The following is a 15,274-nucleotide window of genomic DNA, read 5'->3' on the forward strand; positions in this document are numbered from 1 at the left end:
TTTAGTTTATTTAGTTGTGTGTGTGTGTGTGTGTAGGGAGAGGGAGGGAGGGAGGGGGAGAGAGAGAGAGAGAGAGAGGGAAAGAGATGCATCCATGTGAACATGGTACAGTATCCAAAGAGACAAGAAGAGGATGTCAGATCTCCAGGAAGTAGTGTTACAGGTAACTGTGAGCCTCCCAAAGCATATACTGCAAACTGAACTCAGGTCCTGTGCGAGAGCAGTCCATGCCCCTGACCACTAAATCATCTCTTCAGCCCTCAGCAGGCAAAGTATTCTTCGAGAAACAAAAAAGGAGAAAGAAAACAAACAAAAATTTAAATTCGTCAGGAATTTCTGCACCACATTCTACGTTTCTTCACAGCACAAAGGAGGGATGTTCCGGCTTGCCCGTCAGCCCTGAAGGGTCTCGGTAATGCCTGAGAAAGTGAACAATTACAAGTGTTGGAGCCAGTGTCTCAGACAGTGGCTCCCAATCTTTGAACATTCGGAAAGCTCAGCTCCCTGAAGAAGTGGAATAGGATTTAAATTAATAAACTGCTGTGGAAAGACACCAGTGTCGAATGAGTCATTATTCATGGTTAGATGCCTGAAGCCTGTACCAACTGCTCCCTAGGACTGGCTGATCTAGACCAAAGGAAAGTGACTGTGGATATCAAATCTGCCTGGGATTTAACCTTTGCCTTGTGTTTTAAGATGTACAGATCAACACTGCGTGGTGCCGATTAGACACCGGGAAAACATGATTTGGGAGGAGCGATCCTCTTTCAGAACATGTGTGCATTTAAGATTATACCTTGGTGTCAAACAGAAATTTCTCCACTTGGCTGCTCTTCCGGTATTCTTCTAGGTCCAAATCAATGTTTTCATATAGTGTTTTTTCCTCCTCTGCAAGAGGAGCCATTTGATCATAGATTCCCGGAATCAGGATGTGGCCTGATGAATCCACCAGGCTACCTATAAAATAGATGTAGAAATTACAAGTGTGCCAATGCTGTGGTCCTAGGGCCAGCCCAGATAAGACTCTCCTCTGTGGCAAAACATTCATGACTGCCTCTGTCCCTGGCTAGAATCAGTGGCAGCATTTCCCTTTACTCAAGAGATTATGGTACCAAGAAGGAAGTGGTCACAAGGCAGACTAGCCTCAAGGGCAGAGCCAAGACATGGGTCTGCAAAAGGTAAGTTCTCAGCTATGTTATATATACCGTTTGTTTCACAAGCAAGCCTCGTGTTTGTATTTTATCTTGAGTTAATAAGTAATAATTATAAATTATTAAATAGTTGAAATGTATATGTTTTACACATGTATACATACAAACTTGCACAAGAAACTTCCCAAAATTTTTCTCAACTTTCTCTCTCTCTCTCACTTACACATGCACACAAACTCAAAGAAAATACATATCAAAGGGAAATTACAATGAGGAAGTTCATTGGTATAACTCACACAAAATTAGTCCAGCTGAGCACATTTATTTAAGGAACAGCATTTCACAAGTGTGTGTTCTGTGTTCTTAATATGATTAGAATTTGACATTATCAGGGTAGGAACTTTATACTCCAAAGCACTCTGTTTTACAACTATTAAGTCAGGAGTAGTGGTGTATGACTGTCATCCTAGTACTAGGCTGAGGCAGGAGAATGGTTAGTTTGAGGAGAGCCTAAGATACATAGCAAAGCTTTAGGTCGGTGTCATTAATTACAAAGCTCCTGTGCAGACAGTGGACATGGACGCCTTAACGTTGTATGTTGGACACACAATCTGTGCTAGGTGCTGGGAAACCAGAAGATGCCTGCCACCTTTAGTTACTAAGACACCATCTCTAACAAAATAACAGCCTGGTGGAGATGTATCAACAGGTTCTTTGGTTCTATGTAGACACAATGAAAGTCAACAAGTGCTTAACAAAGTCTACCAAAGGACAGAAGTTTCCCAGAAAGTGATCATAGGAAGCCAAACTTGAGGAGCAAGTGTGTGAAGGCAGCAGAATGCATGGGAGGCATCAGTGCTCTGTGTTTCATCAGCTCCTCCTTTGGCCCTCTCCTGTCCACAGAGCTTCCCCAAGACTTCTATTCCTTCTATGGCTGCACTACATGATGGTATTGAAGACTATTGTGCTTCCAGTTCTGAGTTACACAAATCCTTCGCTAGTCCAGTGAACTACACGGTGTACCAATATGGTTCAAAGCCATAAATTGTTGTTGTTTTGCTTTTTGCTCTTTTTGGGGGGCCTGCCACCCAGCTCCCAAATAAATCCACTCATAGAGGCTTATTCTTTTGTGGTGGTATTGTGTTCCCCAAAATATTGTGCACCCTAATAAATTTATCTGGGGTCAGAGAACAGAACATCCACTAGATACAGAGCCAAAAATGGTGGCTGGAAAATGGATCAGAGCAAGCCATAGCAGAAGCTGGGCAGTGGTGGTGCACGCCTTTGATCCCAGCACTTGGGAGGCAGAGCCAGGCAGATCTCTGTGTGTTCAAGGATACAGCCAGCCTGGGGAGACACACGCCTTTAATCCCAGGGAGTGATGGCAGAAAATAGAAAGGTATATAAGGCGTGAATACCAGAAACTAGAAGCATTTGGCTGGTTAAGATTTCAGGCTTTGAGCAGCACAGTTCAGCTGAGATTCATTTGGATGAGGACACAGAAGCTTCCAGTCTGAGGAAACAAGATCAGCTGAGGAACTGGTGAGGAGAGGAAGCTGTGACATGTTCTGTGTCTCTGATCTTCCAGCATTCACCCCAATAACTGGCTCCAGGTTTGATTTTTATTAATAAGTACTTTTTAAGATTCCTGCTACATTCTTTTTTTTTTGTTTTTTGTTTGTTTGTTTGTTTGTTTTTCTAGACAGGGTTTCTCTGTGTAGCTTTGTGCCTTTCCTGGATCTCACTCTAGATCCGCCTGCCTCTGCTTCCCGAGTGCTGGGATTACAGGCCGAGGCTTATTTTTAATTATGAATGCCCAGCCTTAGCTTGGCTTATTTCTTGCTAGCTTTCCTTAAATTGACTTACCCTTTCTACCTTTTGCCTCTGGGCTTTTTCTGTTTTCTTCTGTAAATCTTTCTCTTACTCCATGGCTTGCTGTGTATCTGGGTGGCTGGCCCCTGATGCCCTCCTCTTTCTCTGGCTCCTCAAAGCCATTCTTGGCTACATATTGTGTTTGAGACCAACCTAGGCTCTAAGAGACCTTGTCTAAAACCAAACCAAACAAACAAACAAAGCAAAAGAAACAGTAGGAAGAAAAGAAAGCTCAATGGTCTTTCCAACTGTCCTCATGGCCTTTAAAAGTTGCTGAGTAGAAAAACTGGAAAGGAAAAGCCATTGGTGGTTGGAGATTTATCTGTGAGCACAAATATTCACTTATTCTTGCCTGCCCAATCTATGACATTTTCAGCCTTATTTGATCATATAGTGTCCCCTAGCAGAGGTTATCATAGGCTTTACCTACTTTGTGTCCAGTGAACATTTGTTGCTGTTAGTAATCATGATGGTTGCCAGCATGATGAATGACAGAAGATGATGAAGGTCAGAGACTTGCATAAAGTCAGGCTGGTTCTAGATTCTCAGCCCCTGGTGAACATGCACTCTGCCAGTCATCAGGGAAGGACAACCAGCTCCTCCATGTTGTATGATTGTTTGTGTTCTGATAAATAAAGTTTGCCTGGAGATTAGAAGGTGGAGCTAGCCACTAGTTAACGATAGAAGCCAGGCAGCAGTGACATACTCCATTAATCCCAGCACTTGTGAGGAGGAAGCAGGAAGATCAGGAGTTCAAGGACACCCTGGGATACACAAGATTGAACAAGTCTAAAAGAGAAATAGCTGGGTGGTGGTGGTCTACACCTTTAATCTCAGCACAAGGGAGATGAGGCAGGAATATAAGGAGGGTGGAGACAGGCCCCCCATTTGGTCTGAGGATTCATAGAGGCTAAGAGTTCTTTAGTGGCTGCTGCTCTGCTTTTCTGATCTTTCAGCTTTCACCCTAATATCTGACTCCAGGTTTTTATTGTTAAAACTAATTAGGATCACACTTCACCCCCAAGATATTGTGACCTGCTAGAACCCTGGATTTAATCTACTGTTGAAGTTTCTCCACCACAGCCCAGCCCCACCCACCAGCAAGCAAAATTCCTGTTGGTTTGACTAACACTAGCGATCAAACTGGCATCCCTGTGATTCTGTACTAAGCACTCAGAAAGCATATGGAGTATAAATCCAAAAGGTGAGCTGTTGTAGGCTGTTTGGGATGTACCAAAAGCAAATGGAAGTATAACTTGTGGTTTAGTTCCATTTATGATCTCAATACACTTTTCCTTAGCAAAACAATACATATTTGTAAAATTAAGTGAAACTCCATGCCTGGCTAAACCCATGCAGGCTAACATGCTATCACGAAGTTGAGCCGGGTGGTGATGGTCCCAGCACTTGGGAGGCAGAGGCAGGCAGATCTTTGTGAGTTTGAGGCCAGCCTGGTCTACAGAATAAGATCCAGGACAGGCACAAAGCTACACAGAAACACCCTGTCTTGAAAACCAGAAAAAAAAAAAAAAGATATCACACAGTCATCATGACTGAGGGAAAACTTGAAGCCTATTGCTTGGGATTTGGCAATGTGAAACTGGGAATGACGACTTATTCCTATGATCCCAGTATCTGAGGGGCTAAGTAAGGCAGGAGGATGAGTTCCAAGCCAGCCTGAGCTACAGTGTAACATCCTGTCTATGAAAAAATAAATAAATGTTTGATGATGATAAAAGGAAGGAGAAATTAGTATGGTAAAAAGATCAACTATCCCTGCTCTAATATATTAAGTTGTATATTATTTGAATTCTTTTTTTTTTCCAGAGCTGAGGACTGAACCCAGGGCCTTACCCTTGCTAGGCAAGCACTTTACCACTGAGCTAAATCCCCAACCCCATTATCTGAATTCTTTAAAGGAAAAAAGCTTGTTATATTCTTTCTGAAATTGCCAAGCATGAGATACTGCCCAAGAATATTAATATTTTAGAAAAATATAATGTCACTGAAGAATGTATAGAAATAGGTAGATAGATACATAGATGGTAGATAGATAATTAAAATGTAGATTAATTTCACTGTTTAATTTTAATTTTTGGTCATGGGGAAGGAAATTCTACAGCTAAAGATTCTGATGAAGACCTTGAGAAGACCCTCCAGCATCTTGGCCATGTAGACTGTTTATATTCAGTCTGGTACTATGAAGGCCAAGAGGACTTACATGCAGCTTTTGACAATTTATCTGCCCCAGAAGAAAATAATATAATTTTACATATAAAGCATAGTGCCACATGCTGTACCAGGTGTGGTGGCACAGGCTTTTAATTCAAGGACTTGGAGGCCCAGGCTGGCAGATCTCCATGAATTCAAGGTCAGCCAGGTCTACATAGGAAGCTTCAGGCTAGTCAGAACTGAATAGTGAGACCCTATCTCAAAAAATTAAAATCTGGACACAGTGGCATGCAGTTGTAATCACAGCACTGGGGATGCAGAGGCAGCAGGATCCCTGTGGCTTGTTACCTATTCAAACTAGACAACTTAGTAAGCTCCAGATTCCAGTGTCTCAAAAATAAAAGTGTACACCAACTGAGGAATGAGGAATGACACCCAAGATTGACCTCTGACCTCCACATGCATGCCCACACACATACACATGCACACATGTGCATCCACATTAACACAGACATTTGTGCACCTATAAATATATTCATGTCTACAAAATAAACAACTTTTAAAAATAAAGAAATAAATAGACAATAAATAAAAGCAGAATTTCAGTCCATGAACAGAAATAACACATAACATGGAGTTAATTATAAATAGTCTAGAGAGCACACAAGTGAGAGGAGAAGAGGCTAAGGGGATAGTTTTTCTTATACTACAAACGTTTTCAGAGCTGATTCAGAAACCAGAGGAGCAGAGGCCAGGAGACTAAATAGAACTGATGCTCACAAAAGGAAGTAGAAATATTACCTAGAAGAGCAACCAAGTCAGCCATTGGTTCATTGAGAATGCCACCAAAGGTCCCAGAATGAAAATCTTGATCTCTGCACTTTACCTGTAGAGTAGATACAAGAGTAGAAATTTACCTACTGCCATGGTTCCTATGCCTGGTGTCCTTCAGGACTCAGGTGGGTGACCTCCAGAGCCGACCTCACAGCTCGTGTTTCTCAGTCACATGACTTGAAGACTCTCCTCCTTTCTGTTTTACACTGACTTTACTCCCCGACTGTTCCACCAGCACACTTCTATCCTAGATGACCAGACATTCCTTGGCCGAATTATTGCTAGTCACATAGCTGGCCTGCTCTCGGCTTTGCACCATGCTATAGGTCATCTCTCTGGAGAATGTTTCCTCTATTGATTTCAGAGAAACTTGCTTTTCTTTCTCTTTTTACTTGCAGTGAAACTCCCTTGTTGCCTCTTTTAATAATTTTCTCTCTCTCCTTCTCCTTCTCCTTCTTCTCTCTCTCTCTCTCTGAATGTGTATTGTGTATGGATAGTGTATGGGTTTGTGTGTATCTGTGTGCAAGCATGTACATTGTGTGTACACATTGAGAGTCCAAAGAAAGTCAGATATCCTCCTTCATGCTCTCCTCTTTATTCCCTTGAGGTAGGATCTCTCACAGAACCTGAAGCTCACCAGTTTGCCTTGCTAGCTGGCCAGTCTCCCAAATCTAGGCTTATAGGCACCCATAGTCATGCCCAACTTCATATGTGTATTAGGAAGTCCAATTTATACCCTAATGCTTCCACAACAAGCAGTCTTATCCACTAAGCCATTCCCCTAGCTCTTTTCTCATAATTCCTCTTTCTACCTCCTCTACAGCTTCTTCCATGACTGATTTTGTGTTGGAAGATGGAGTGGCTCACACAGTGGCCTTTACTGCCCTTTACCTTTCAGTGTCATCCTGGAAGCTCTGACCTTTTTTCTAAGGCCAGACCTAAAACTGTGGTTACTCACAGTGTACACCAGTTGAAAGTGCTTCCCATTTTTGAAGATCAAGAACTGAGTTCAACATCGTCTCCAGTTATTTCGTTCCATCATGAACATCATGCTCCATCAATTACCACATAGGTTTTTTGTTTGTTTGTATATTTATTTTCTTTTTTAATTTTTTTTCATTTTTATTTATTTATTTTTCTTTTTCCCCCCCCCCCCGGACCTGAGGACTGAACCCAGGGCCTAGTGCTTGCTAGGGAAGCACTCTGCCACTGAGCTAAATCCCCAACACATTTATTTATTTTTCTATTATCAGATTGATACAGTATAAATTCTTATCCTAATAGTGAAATGTTTCACTGAGGCTTGCCCAGTGATTGAGTAATACCAAAACTTACTATAAGCCACAGTCATCCTAGGGTCCCCCCTGCTATGTAGCCTCCCTGGCTCTGTACCACTCTGGTTTAAACATTGTCTCCAGCTCCTTTATTTATATCATTCCTGCCTAGCAGTCCTTACTTGCTCTCACCCACCTTTCATGGAAGAGGAGTCTCCCACTTGGTCACTCCAGAGGGAGAGTATCACTTGATTAGGTAGTTGTACTAACTAAAGTGTGCTGGGGTTGACATTCTCACATCTGTGGAACAATCTTTTTGTACACTATGAATATGTTTGGCTAATAAAAAGCTGATTGGCCCATAACTGGGCAGGAAGAGATTGAGCTCCAGAGCCAGACTGGGAGAATTCTGGGAAAAGGAAGGACAGAGTCAGAGAGTTATCAGCAAATTCAGAGAAGCAAGCTGAGAATGCTGTACTGAGAAAAGGTACCAAGCCATGTGGCTAAGCATAGATAAGAATTATGGGTTAATTTAAATGTAAGAGTTAGCTAGTAACAAGCTTGAGCTATCAGCTGAGCATTTATAAGTAATATTAAGCCTCTGAGTGGTTATTTGGGAATTGGTAGTTGGGAGAGAAATGTCTGACTACTACACTGTCCATTCTTGGTTCTTATGAAAACATTCAATACCTTAGCTCTTCCAAGATTTCCCGACCTCTTGTCTTTTGCTTTTATTTTCCTCTATTTGTGCCACTACTCATCACCTCCCCCATTCTGTGGTCTCCATCTTGATACATTTTTTTCACTACTTTCTACATCACACTATCAGGAATAGACAGCCTACATTGAATTACCCAAATTGATTTCTCTGGCCTTGGCTACAGAGCACAGGTAGTAGAGCAAACGTATCTATCTACGTGGACAGAGGATGTCATCCCTTAATACTGCCTGGAACTATGTACTCTAGCTGCATGTAAACTTTCTTCTTACCCAGCAGGGGAGGCGGGGGGCCAACAGCAAAACATGATGCTCTGCCATTTTTACTGTCTATCTACCCGATACCTTCTCAAGAGGGGGTTCCCTTCCCTTGGCACAAGCACTCCTCCCTACCCACCTCCTCAGTGCCTCTGTTCTCCTCAGGGTTTCCTGGTGCCTGGTGCTCTTCTTTCTTGCCTTGGGAAGGTTCTCAGAGAGTCTGTGCTCCTTCCAGCCATGACTGTCTCTCCTCACAGCCAAGTTTCTTGACATTCTAACTTCTGGCTTCCTATTTTCTCAGTATTCCCACAGCATCTCTCCTACTATGTGTCTTCTTACAGTCAACTCCCTGGAAGCCGAGACTGGTTTAATCAGTCCTTTATCCATGGGCCTCACATCAGCTAATTTAACAAAGAGAACATGCTGTTTTCTAATTCCTTTTTCCCCTCTCCCCTCCTCTCCTCCTTTTCTACCTCCTCCTTACTTCCTCCCTCTCTCTCTCTCCTCTCTCTCTCCCTCTCTCCTGTCATGCTGAAGTGGAACCTGAAGCCCCATACAGATTAGATAATTAAGTGTTCTCCATGAACTATATCCCCAACACTGCTTTTAAAATGATTAAAAATACATATTATAATTTCACAAAAATTATCCATGATATTTCTATCTGGTTCATAACATTTAAGTCTCATACATGCCTGGGTCTGTATACTTCCATCACATCAGCTAGGAAATCTACAGCCTGTTATGTGAGAAAACTAAAGTGGCTAACTAATGGTCCACCCAGGAGGGGCTTTTTATTATAAACTGTATGAGCTGTCATAGGTTACCTATATTACTGAAAAACAAATTAAAGATCAGAGATAGAGACCTCTACACGAGGCTGAGTGTCAGAGAACGATGGCTCTGGTGCCATCAGCCTTCTATTTCCTTTTGACCACAGCACAGGTGCCCTGCCACCAAGGCCTGCAGGCACACAAAATGCTAGCCTAGCAGCAGACCAAGTAGTCATCTTGGTAGGATATATTCCTGCTTTCAGATCCCATACCCACAATACTGAAAGAAACATCCAGGACTCTAGGAAAATATACACTCAAGCATATTCACTCTGAGATTTTAGGAGTCTGTGAACTATACTCCCAAGCCCCCTGACTTCTGTGACCACCTAGGCTATGAGACCCACATGAGAGCTTCCCGACTTCCTCTTTAAGGTCCTCAATAATTCCTCTATCCTATCCACAGCCCCAATCTCCCCACAGGTAGAGCTTGCCAGCACCTCCACCATGAAGTAGCAGTTCCCCCGGGTTCCATAAGTGAGCGCCGGCTTCCTCTGGCTCATCCACAGGTTGTCTGAAATCACAATGTAGTCCACACTGGAGAAGAAGCGGTCCTTTTCTTTTTGGACCAGTTCTTCCAGAGCAACAGAGCCGGCCTCTTCCATCCCCTCCAGGATGAACTTGATGTTCACAGGAAGATCCTGGATTAACAACAGAACAAAGAGACCGTCCGATATGCCCAAGCAAGGTTTTATCTATAAGCTTGTACTTAATAAAGATACATTAATAATCACCTATACTCAATGCATGGATTGTTTACCTTCCCAGAACTCTGTTTACAGCAGCAGAGGAGAAACAAAGGGAAGAACAGCTGACAGGTTCTACGTGGCCCTTTGATTTAATTCTAGGACAGAATTTGGAGCAGAGACCCTGAAGACAGCCGCACCCGGACCTCGAGGCTTGACCATGCTTCAAGAAGTTGGGGTGGAAGGGTGGGACAGGAAGGGCTAGGACAGAGACATCCTTCTCACTAAAAGGAACCGTGTGTGTATGTTTGTGTGTGGTATGCAATGTGTGTGTGTATGGTGTGTGTGTGTGTGTGTGGTGTGTGTGGTATGTGTGTGGTATGTATGTGGTATGTATGTGTGTGTGTGGCATGTGTATGGTGAGTGTGGTGTATGTGATGTATGTGTGAGTATGGTGTATGTGTGTGTGATGTGTGTGTGTGTGGGGGGGGTGTATGTGTGATATGTGTGTGAGTGTGGTGTGATGTGTGGTGTGTGTGTGTGACCTGGTGTATGTGTGTGAGTGTGCTATGCTGTGTGGTGTGGTGTGTGTGTGTGTACGTACATAGTTAGATGTGCATATGTGGGTACACACATGTGGAGACCAGGGCTTTATGTCTAATGTGCTCCTCTGCTATTCTCACCTTAATTGTTGAGACAGGGTCTCTCACTGAATCTAGCTATGCTGGCTGGCCAGAAAGTTGGGGGATCTTCCTGTCCCCCAGCACTGGGGCTACAGGTATGAACACCTGGCCTTTCACATGGGTCCTTTGGATTTGAACTCGCATTCTCATGCTTGCATGGTAAGTACTTTACCACCTGGACCACCTCCACAGTCCACCTGGACCACCTCCACAGTCCACCTGGACCACCTTCCCAGTCCACCTGGACCACCTCCACAGTCCACCTGGACCACCTTCCCAGTCCACCTGGACCACCTCCACAGTCCACCTGGACTACCTCCACAGTCCACCTGGACCACCTCCACAGTCCACCTGGACCACCTCCACAGTCCACCTAAAAGGAACTTTTGAAGAAAAGTTACTCAGTTACCATAATTCTGATCATGATAAATGAGAATCTTTTCCTTTAAAAGACTGTTAAGCCTCAGGGTAAGTTTTCTTTTAAGAATGCTATTTTTCAACTGCGTTCAATCTGCTTTTGAGTTACTCAAAGGCTTTGATCATGAGCAAAATGGATCTTACAGTTTTTCTCTGTGTAAGAAGGACATGGACACCCCCTTTAAAGTTCTGATCCTTTTTGTCTGACTAATTTATCTTTGAGAGCCACAGTGAGAGATTAGGATTTTTCTCCCCCAGCACAGAGCCAGCTTTGGAGAACTCTAATCATTTCCTGCTGAGAAGCAATGTGGTAATCAGCCTGGAGTGAGTAGATCGGGGTTCCATGGAGCAGAGACACAAGTCCAGAATGAGAAGAACCCTGTGCCTTAGAAACAAGTGACCTCTGGTCACCTATTTAGATGAAGGCGTCTGGGAATAAGAATCAGCTCCGTGGAACCCACTGCACATCTGTGTATCCTAGGAAGAAGAGCCGAAGCTCTGAATCCACACAATCAGGTGTCCTTTACTGACACTGGGTGAGCTCATGATTGCTGGGGCATAGCTGGAAAGCTAAAAAAGTCTTCAACAAATCATATTTCATAAGATGTAAACCACACACACACACACATTTTTAAAAATTAAAAAAATAAAAGATGCAGACCAATCTGATAGCTACTAAGTGTGGGGCCAGAAGCCAAGGTCTGTATTTGGTCACCTCTGCTGCTCAGGGGACCTGTGACAATCCAGGGTGAGCTGTGTCACTTTTTAGTGGCTCATTTCTCTAAGATGAAACAGCAGCATTAATGGTTGCCCTGCCTCTTAGTGAGGTGACGCGTTGAGGGGACCCATGTTTGAGTTCTCTGAGAGCAGGAAGGAAGAAAGGGAAGGAGGACAGGAAGGAGGTCTCATCACCATGAGATATTTGCAATTTTTCCTCCGTAGTTGTTTGCTTAAGATGGCGTCTCTCTATGCAGTACAGGCTGAGCTGGAACTCACAAGCCTCCTGCTTCAGCAGCCTCCCAAGGGCTGGGATTCCAGATATATATTACATCTGTCTTGAAAATATCTCTTCATCTAATGCTCCCCACAAGCCTGTGTGGTAGAAGTTCTCATCCTAGTTCACAGGTAAGGAAAACGAGGTTCAGTGAGGGAGGTTACGAGATGTGTCCAAAGACAGTAGTGGTTATTTCTCATTTGTTTGTGATTCTAGAATGTCCAGAGCTGAACTTGAAAAGCAAAGCACATCATGGCCTTTATATAGTCATTTCCTTATAAATATTGGTTATCACACAGGAAGGAAGGAAGGAAGGAAGGAAGGAAGGAAGGAGGGAAGGAGGGAAGAGGGGGAGGAGAGGGGAAGAAAAGGAGGTGGAAGGAATAGAGGGTAAGGGAACACAGTTGAATGGAACTCTACAGAAAAGGAGTAAAGGGAAGGAAGTGGATGGAAAAGAAAGAAAAAGCAGAGGAAGAAAAGGAAAGGAAAAAAGGGAAAGGAAAAAAGGGATGGAGGGAGAAAAGGAAGAAAGAAAAGAGATGGGATAGAAGACAGGGAGAAGGAGAAAACAGGAAGGAAGGAAGGAAGGAAGGAAGGAAGGAAGGAAGGAAGGAAGGAAGGAAGGAAGGGGCCAACCATTTTAGGAGTAAGAAAAAGAAAGCAGAGAGGAGGGAAGGAGGGGGAAAGACAGGTGGCCGCATCAGTGCTCAGAGCCTGTTTAACTAAGCAAGTTCCCTGCATAAGAAGACGATCAGTGGGACCCAGCCTGACACCCCCTGATTGGCCAAGCTCGTGTTTCTCAGTGTAATGAAAGATTTGAATCCAAGGGTGATTCCCGTCTCATCTGCTTGTGTCCCAGAGAGGGAAGCCCCTGACGTTCTGATGAAACACTCTGGTCTAGCTGATTGGTCAGTGTTTAGGAGAAGAATCTGTCCACAATGGAAGCCTGGAGCCTGGGCAGGGTGGCTTGCTGCTTGTGCCTTCCGATTCATCTGGTGACAGGGCTCAGAGATTAAGTTGCAATGGGTGAGGGATCTTACTCATGGGAGATGCCAGCACTCGCAATGAATGGAGCCAGGGGCCAGGTTCCATACTTCAGGCTGGACAGGCTACTTCTGGACAACATGAAAGTATGTAGCAGAACATAGTGTTTAAGCCTGGCTTTCCAAATCAACATGTCCATTTGTATAGAAGGGAATCTGATAGGTCAAACCACTTGCCCATAGCCACACAGAAATTTAGTCCTCTTTGAGAGTCTAAGCATGAAAATGGAAGGACTGGAGACAAAACCATCCTTGTTAGTACAAAGTAAGAGACAAAGATGCATCTGGACCTACCTATAATGTTCTCAGATAGCCAGAAAGAGTGGACACCCTCCTCAAAGCTCCTCCCCTGCCTTGCTTCCATAACCCTATAAGGACACCTATGGGAAAAAGCCTGTCTTGGGCAAAGGGCCTAGTGGACTCAGGCAGCAAGCTCCCAGTATCTGCATGTCTCCAGGACCTTAGCTCTGGAATTGTAGGCATGTGTCACTTTTCCCAGCATTTTACAGCAGGTGCTGGGGTTCTGAGTTCAAGCCCCAGTACCCACTGAACTATCTTTCTGGCACTATATTGTAGGTTTTTGTTTGTTTGTTGTTAGGTGTGTGTGTGTGTGTGTGTGTGTGTGTGTGTGTGTGTGTGCAAATACCACAGCACACATGTAGAAATCAGAGAGCAGCTTGAAGGAGTTGTTTCTCTCCTTCCACTGTGTAGGTCTCAGGGGATCAAAGTCAGGCTTGGCAGCAAATTCTTTTCCTTGTCTAGCCAGCACACCAGCTCCATGTTGTTTTTAACATGGCTGACATTGCAGGCTGGAATCCATGCTTCTAGGATGATTGCTCTCTGGCTGGCTAGCTCTATGTAAGTTCTCCGAATTTCCAGAGCTTTTTCCTTTCTGTCCAAAATGGTTAGGACAATAACAGGCACTCAAGATTGTGAAAAGGGAGTAGCCCTGTGCATTGTCCTGAGAACAGGGTAAGCAACTCAAGCATGTTTTCACTACAGTTGCTTCATAGCCACCGCCCTCTCTCAAGTCCAGCTGGCCACCTACCTGCTCCAGAGCTCTGAAGGAGCTCACGGCATTAATCCAAGCCAAGACAGGGCCTTTGTTGTCTGTTGCGCCCCGCCCATAGAGTTTTCCTTTAAAAAACGAAAGGAGAAAATTTCAAATAGTGTAGGCACGTCTGCCGAGTGACACGTGTTATAAAACTCATGTTCTGAGATCAAACAAAAGCCATATATGTGTTAGAAGTTTCTACAAAGCCAAATGACTGAACTCTGTGATTGCTGTTAGTTAAAATACTGCAGACACAAACCAGACTATTTGGGACTTAGTCCCATTGGGACCCATTTGTTTCCCATCCCTGTGTCTGACCTGAGAGCTTCCTTGTGATCTCTAAAGCTTGGAGAATATATGCCAGGAGGCCCCTAAGTTTTACCAATCAAAAAGCAGAGCATGTCATCAGATGACATCTGAAACCTAGATAGATTTTTTTCCCCTTGACTCGTGTGACCCACCTACCTGTGGTCTCTGCCAATGTATTTGGCAGCTGTGATGAGTTTTGTTGTTCTTTGACTAATAAAATATCATAGAACCATTTCCATAGTGGAATGTGTTATTTTGAGAAGCATGAATCTGTGTTCCTGGGCCATGGTCATTCATATTTGGCTCCAGAATAATCTATCTTGTAAAAACATTTTTTTATTTTATATGTGTGGACAGTTTTGCCAGCCTGAATGTCAGTGTACCACTTGTATGGCAGCAGCCCTCGAAGACCAGAAGAGGGCACTGGATCAGCTGGAACTAGAGATACAAATGGTCATAAACTGCCATAAGATCTGTGAGTCAAACCCAGATCTTCCTGAACAGCAGCCATGTTCTCAGCCACCAAGCCATCTCTCCAGCCCACAGAATGAACCATCTTTTATTCCCTTTTAGGTGTGAGCTGTTTTGGGATCAACAGCTAAAAATAATGCTTCATGAGTAAATACTTTCAACAGTTATTGCTAATATTCCAGGTATAAATCTTGCTCTGAAATTGCAAAATGTGCCTGGTATGATGGCACATGCTCACAATTCCAGCATTTGGCATTCAGTAGGTAAAGATGAGAAAATCAGTTCAAGGCCAACAATTGGCTATATAGCAAGTTCAAGGCCAGACTAGGCAACTGGAGACACTCAAAAAGAAAAGCAAAACCAAGAGAAGAAATGCAAAGCATAATTTTTCATGTACAAATAGGATGCTCAACACCAGTCATATAAAACAAGCTAGTCTAAACACATACACGTCACTAGTCTTGGGAGAACTTAGTTGTTTTGTCCAAGTTCCTTAATAGCCCTCA

The 15,274-nt window shown here is 43.6% G+C and overlaps 1 protein-coding gene across 1 annotated transcript in view; it reads right to left on the bottom strand.

Annotated features, from left to right (window-relative positions):
* Positions 1-15,274, bottom strand: part of Cndp1 (carnosine dipeptidase 1) — a 35,711-nt gene that overhangs the window by 6,550 nt on the left and 13,887 nt on the right. Inside the window, exons 5-8 of the mRNA XM_036205262.1 lie at positions 13,983-14,071; positions 9,552-9,752; positions 5,997-6,081; positions 797-957 (exon numbers count right to left, since the gene is read on the bottom strand). Of these exons, the coding sequence (XP_036061155.1) occupies positions 797-957; positions 5,997-6,081; positions 9,552-9,752; positions 13,983-14,071 (536 nt within the window). The remainder of the gene's footprint in view (positions 1-796; positions 958-5,996; positions 6,082-9,551; positions 9,753-13,982; positions 14,072-15,274) is intronic.

The sequence above is a fragment of the Onychomys torridus genome, chromosome 13, assembly GCF_903995425.1.
Source record: "Onychomys torridus chromosome 13, mOncTor1.1, whole genome shotgun sequence".
In the NCBI taxonomy this organism is placed as follows: domain Eukaryota; kingdom Metazoa; phylum Chordata; class Mammalia; order Rodentia; family Cricetidae; genus Onychomys; species Onychomys torridus.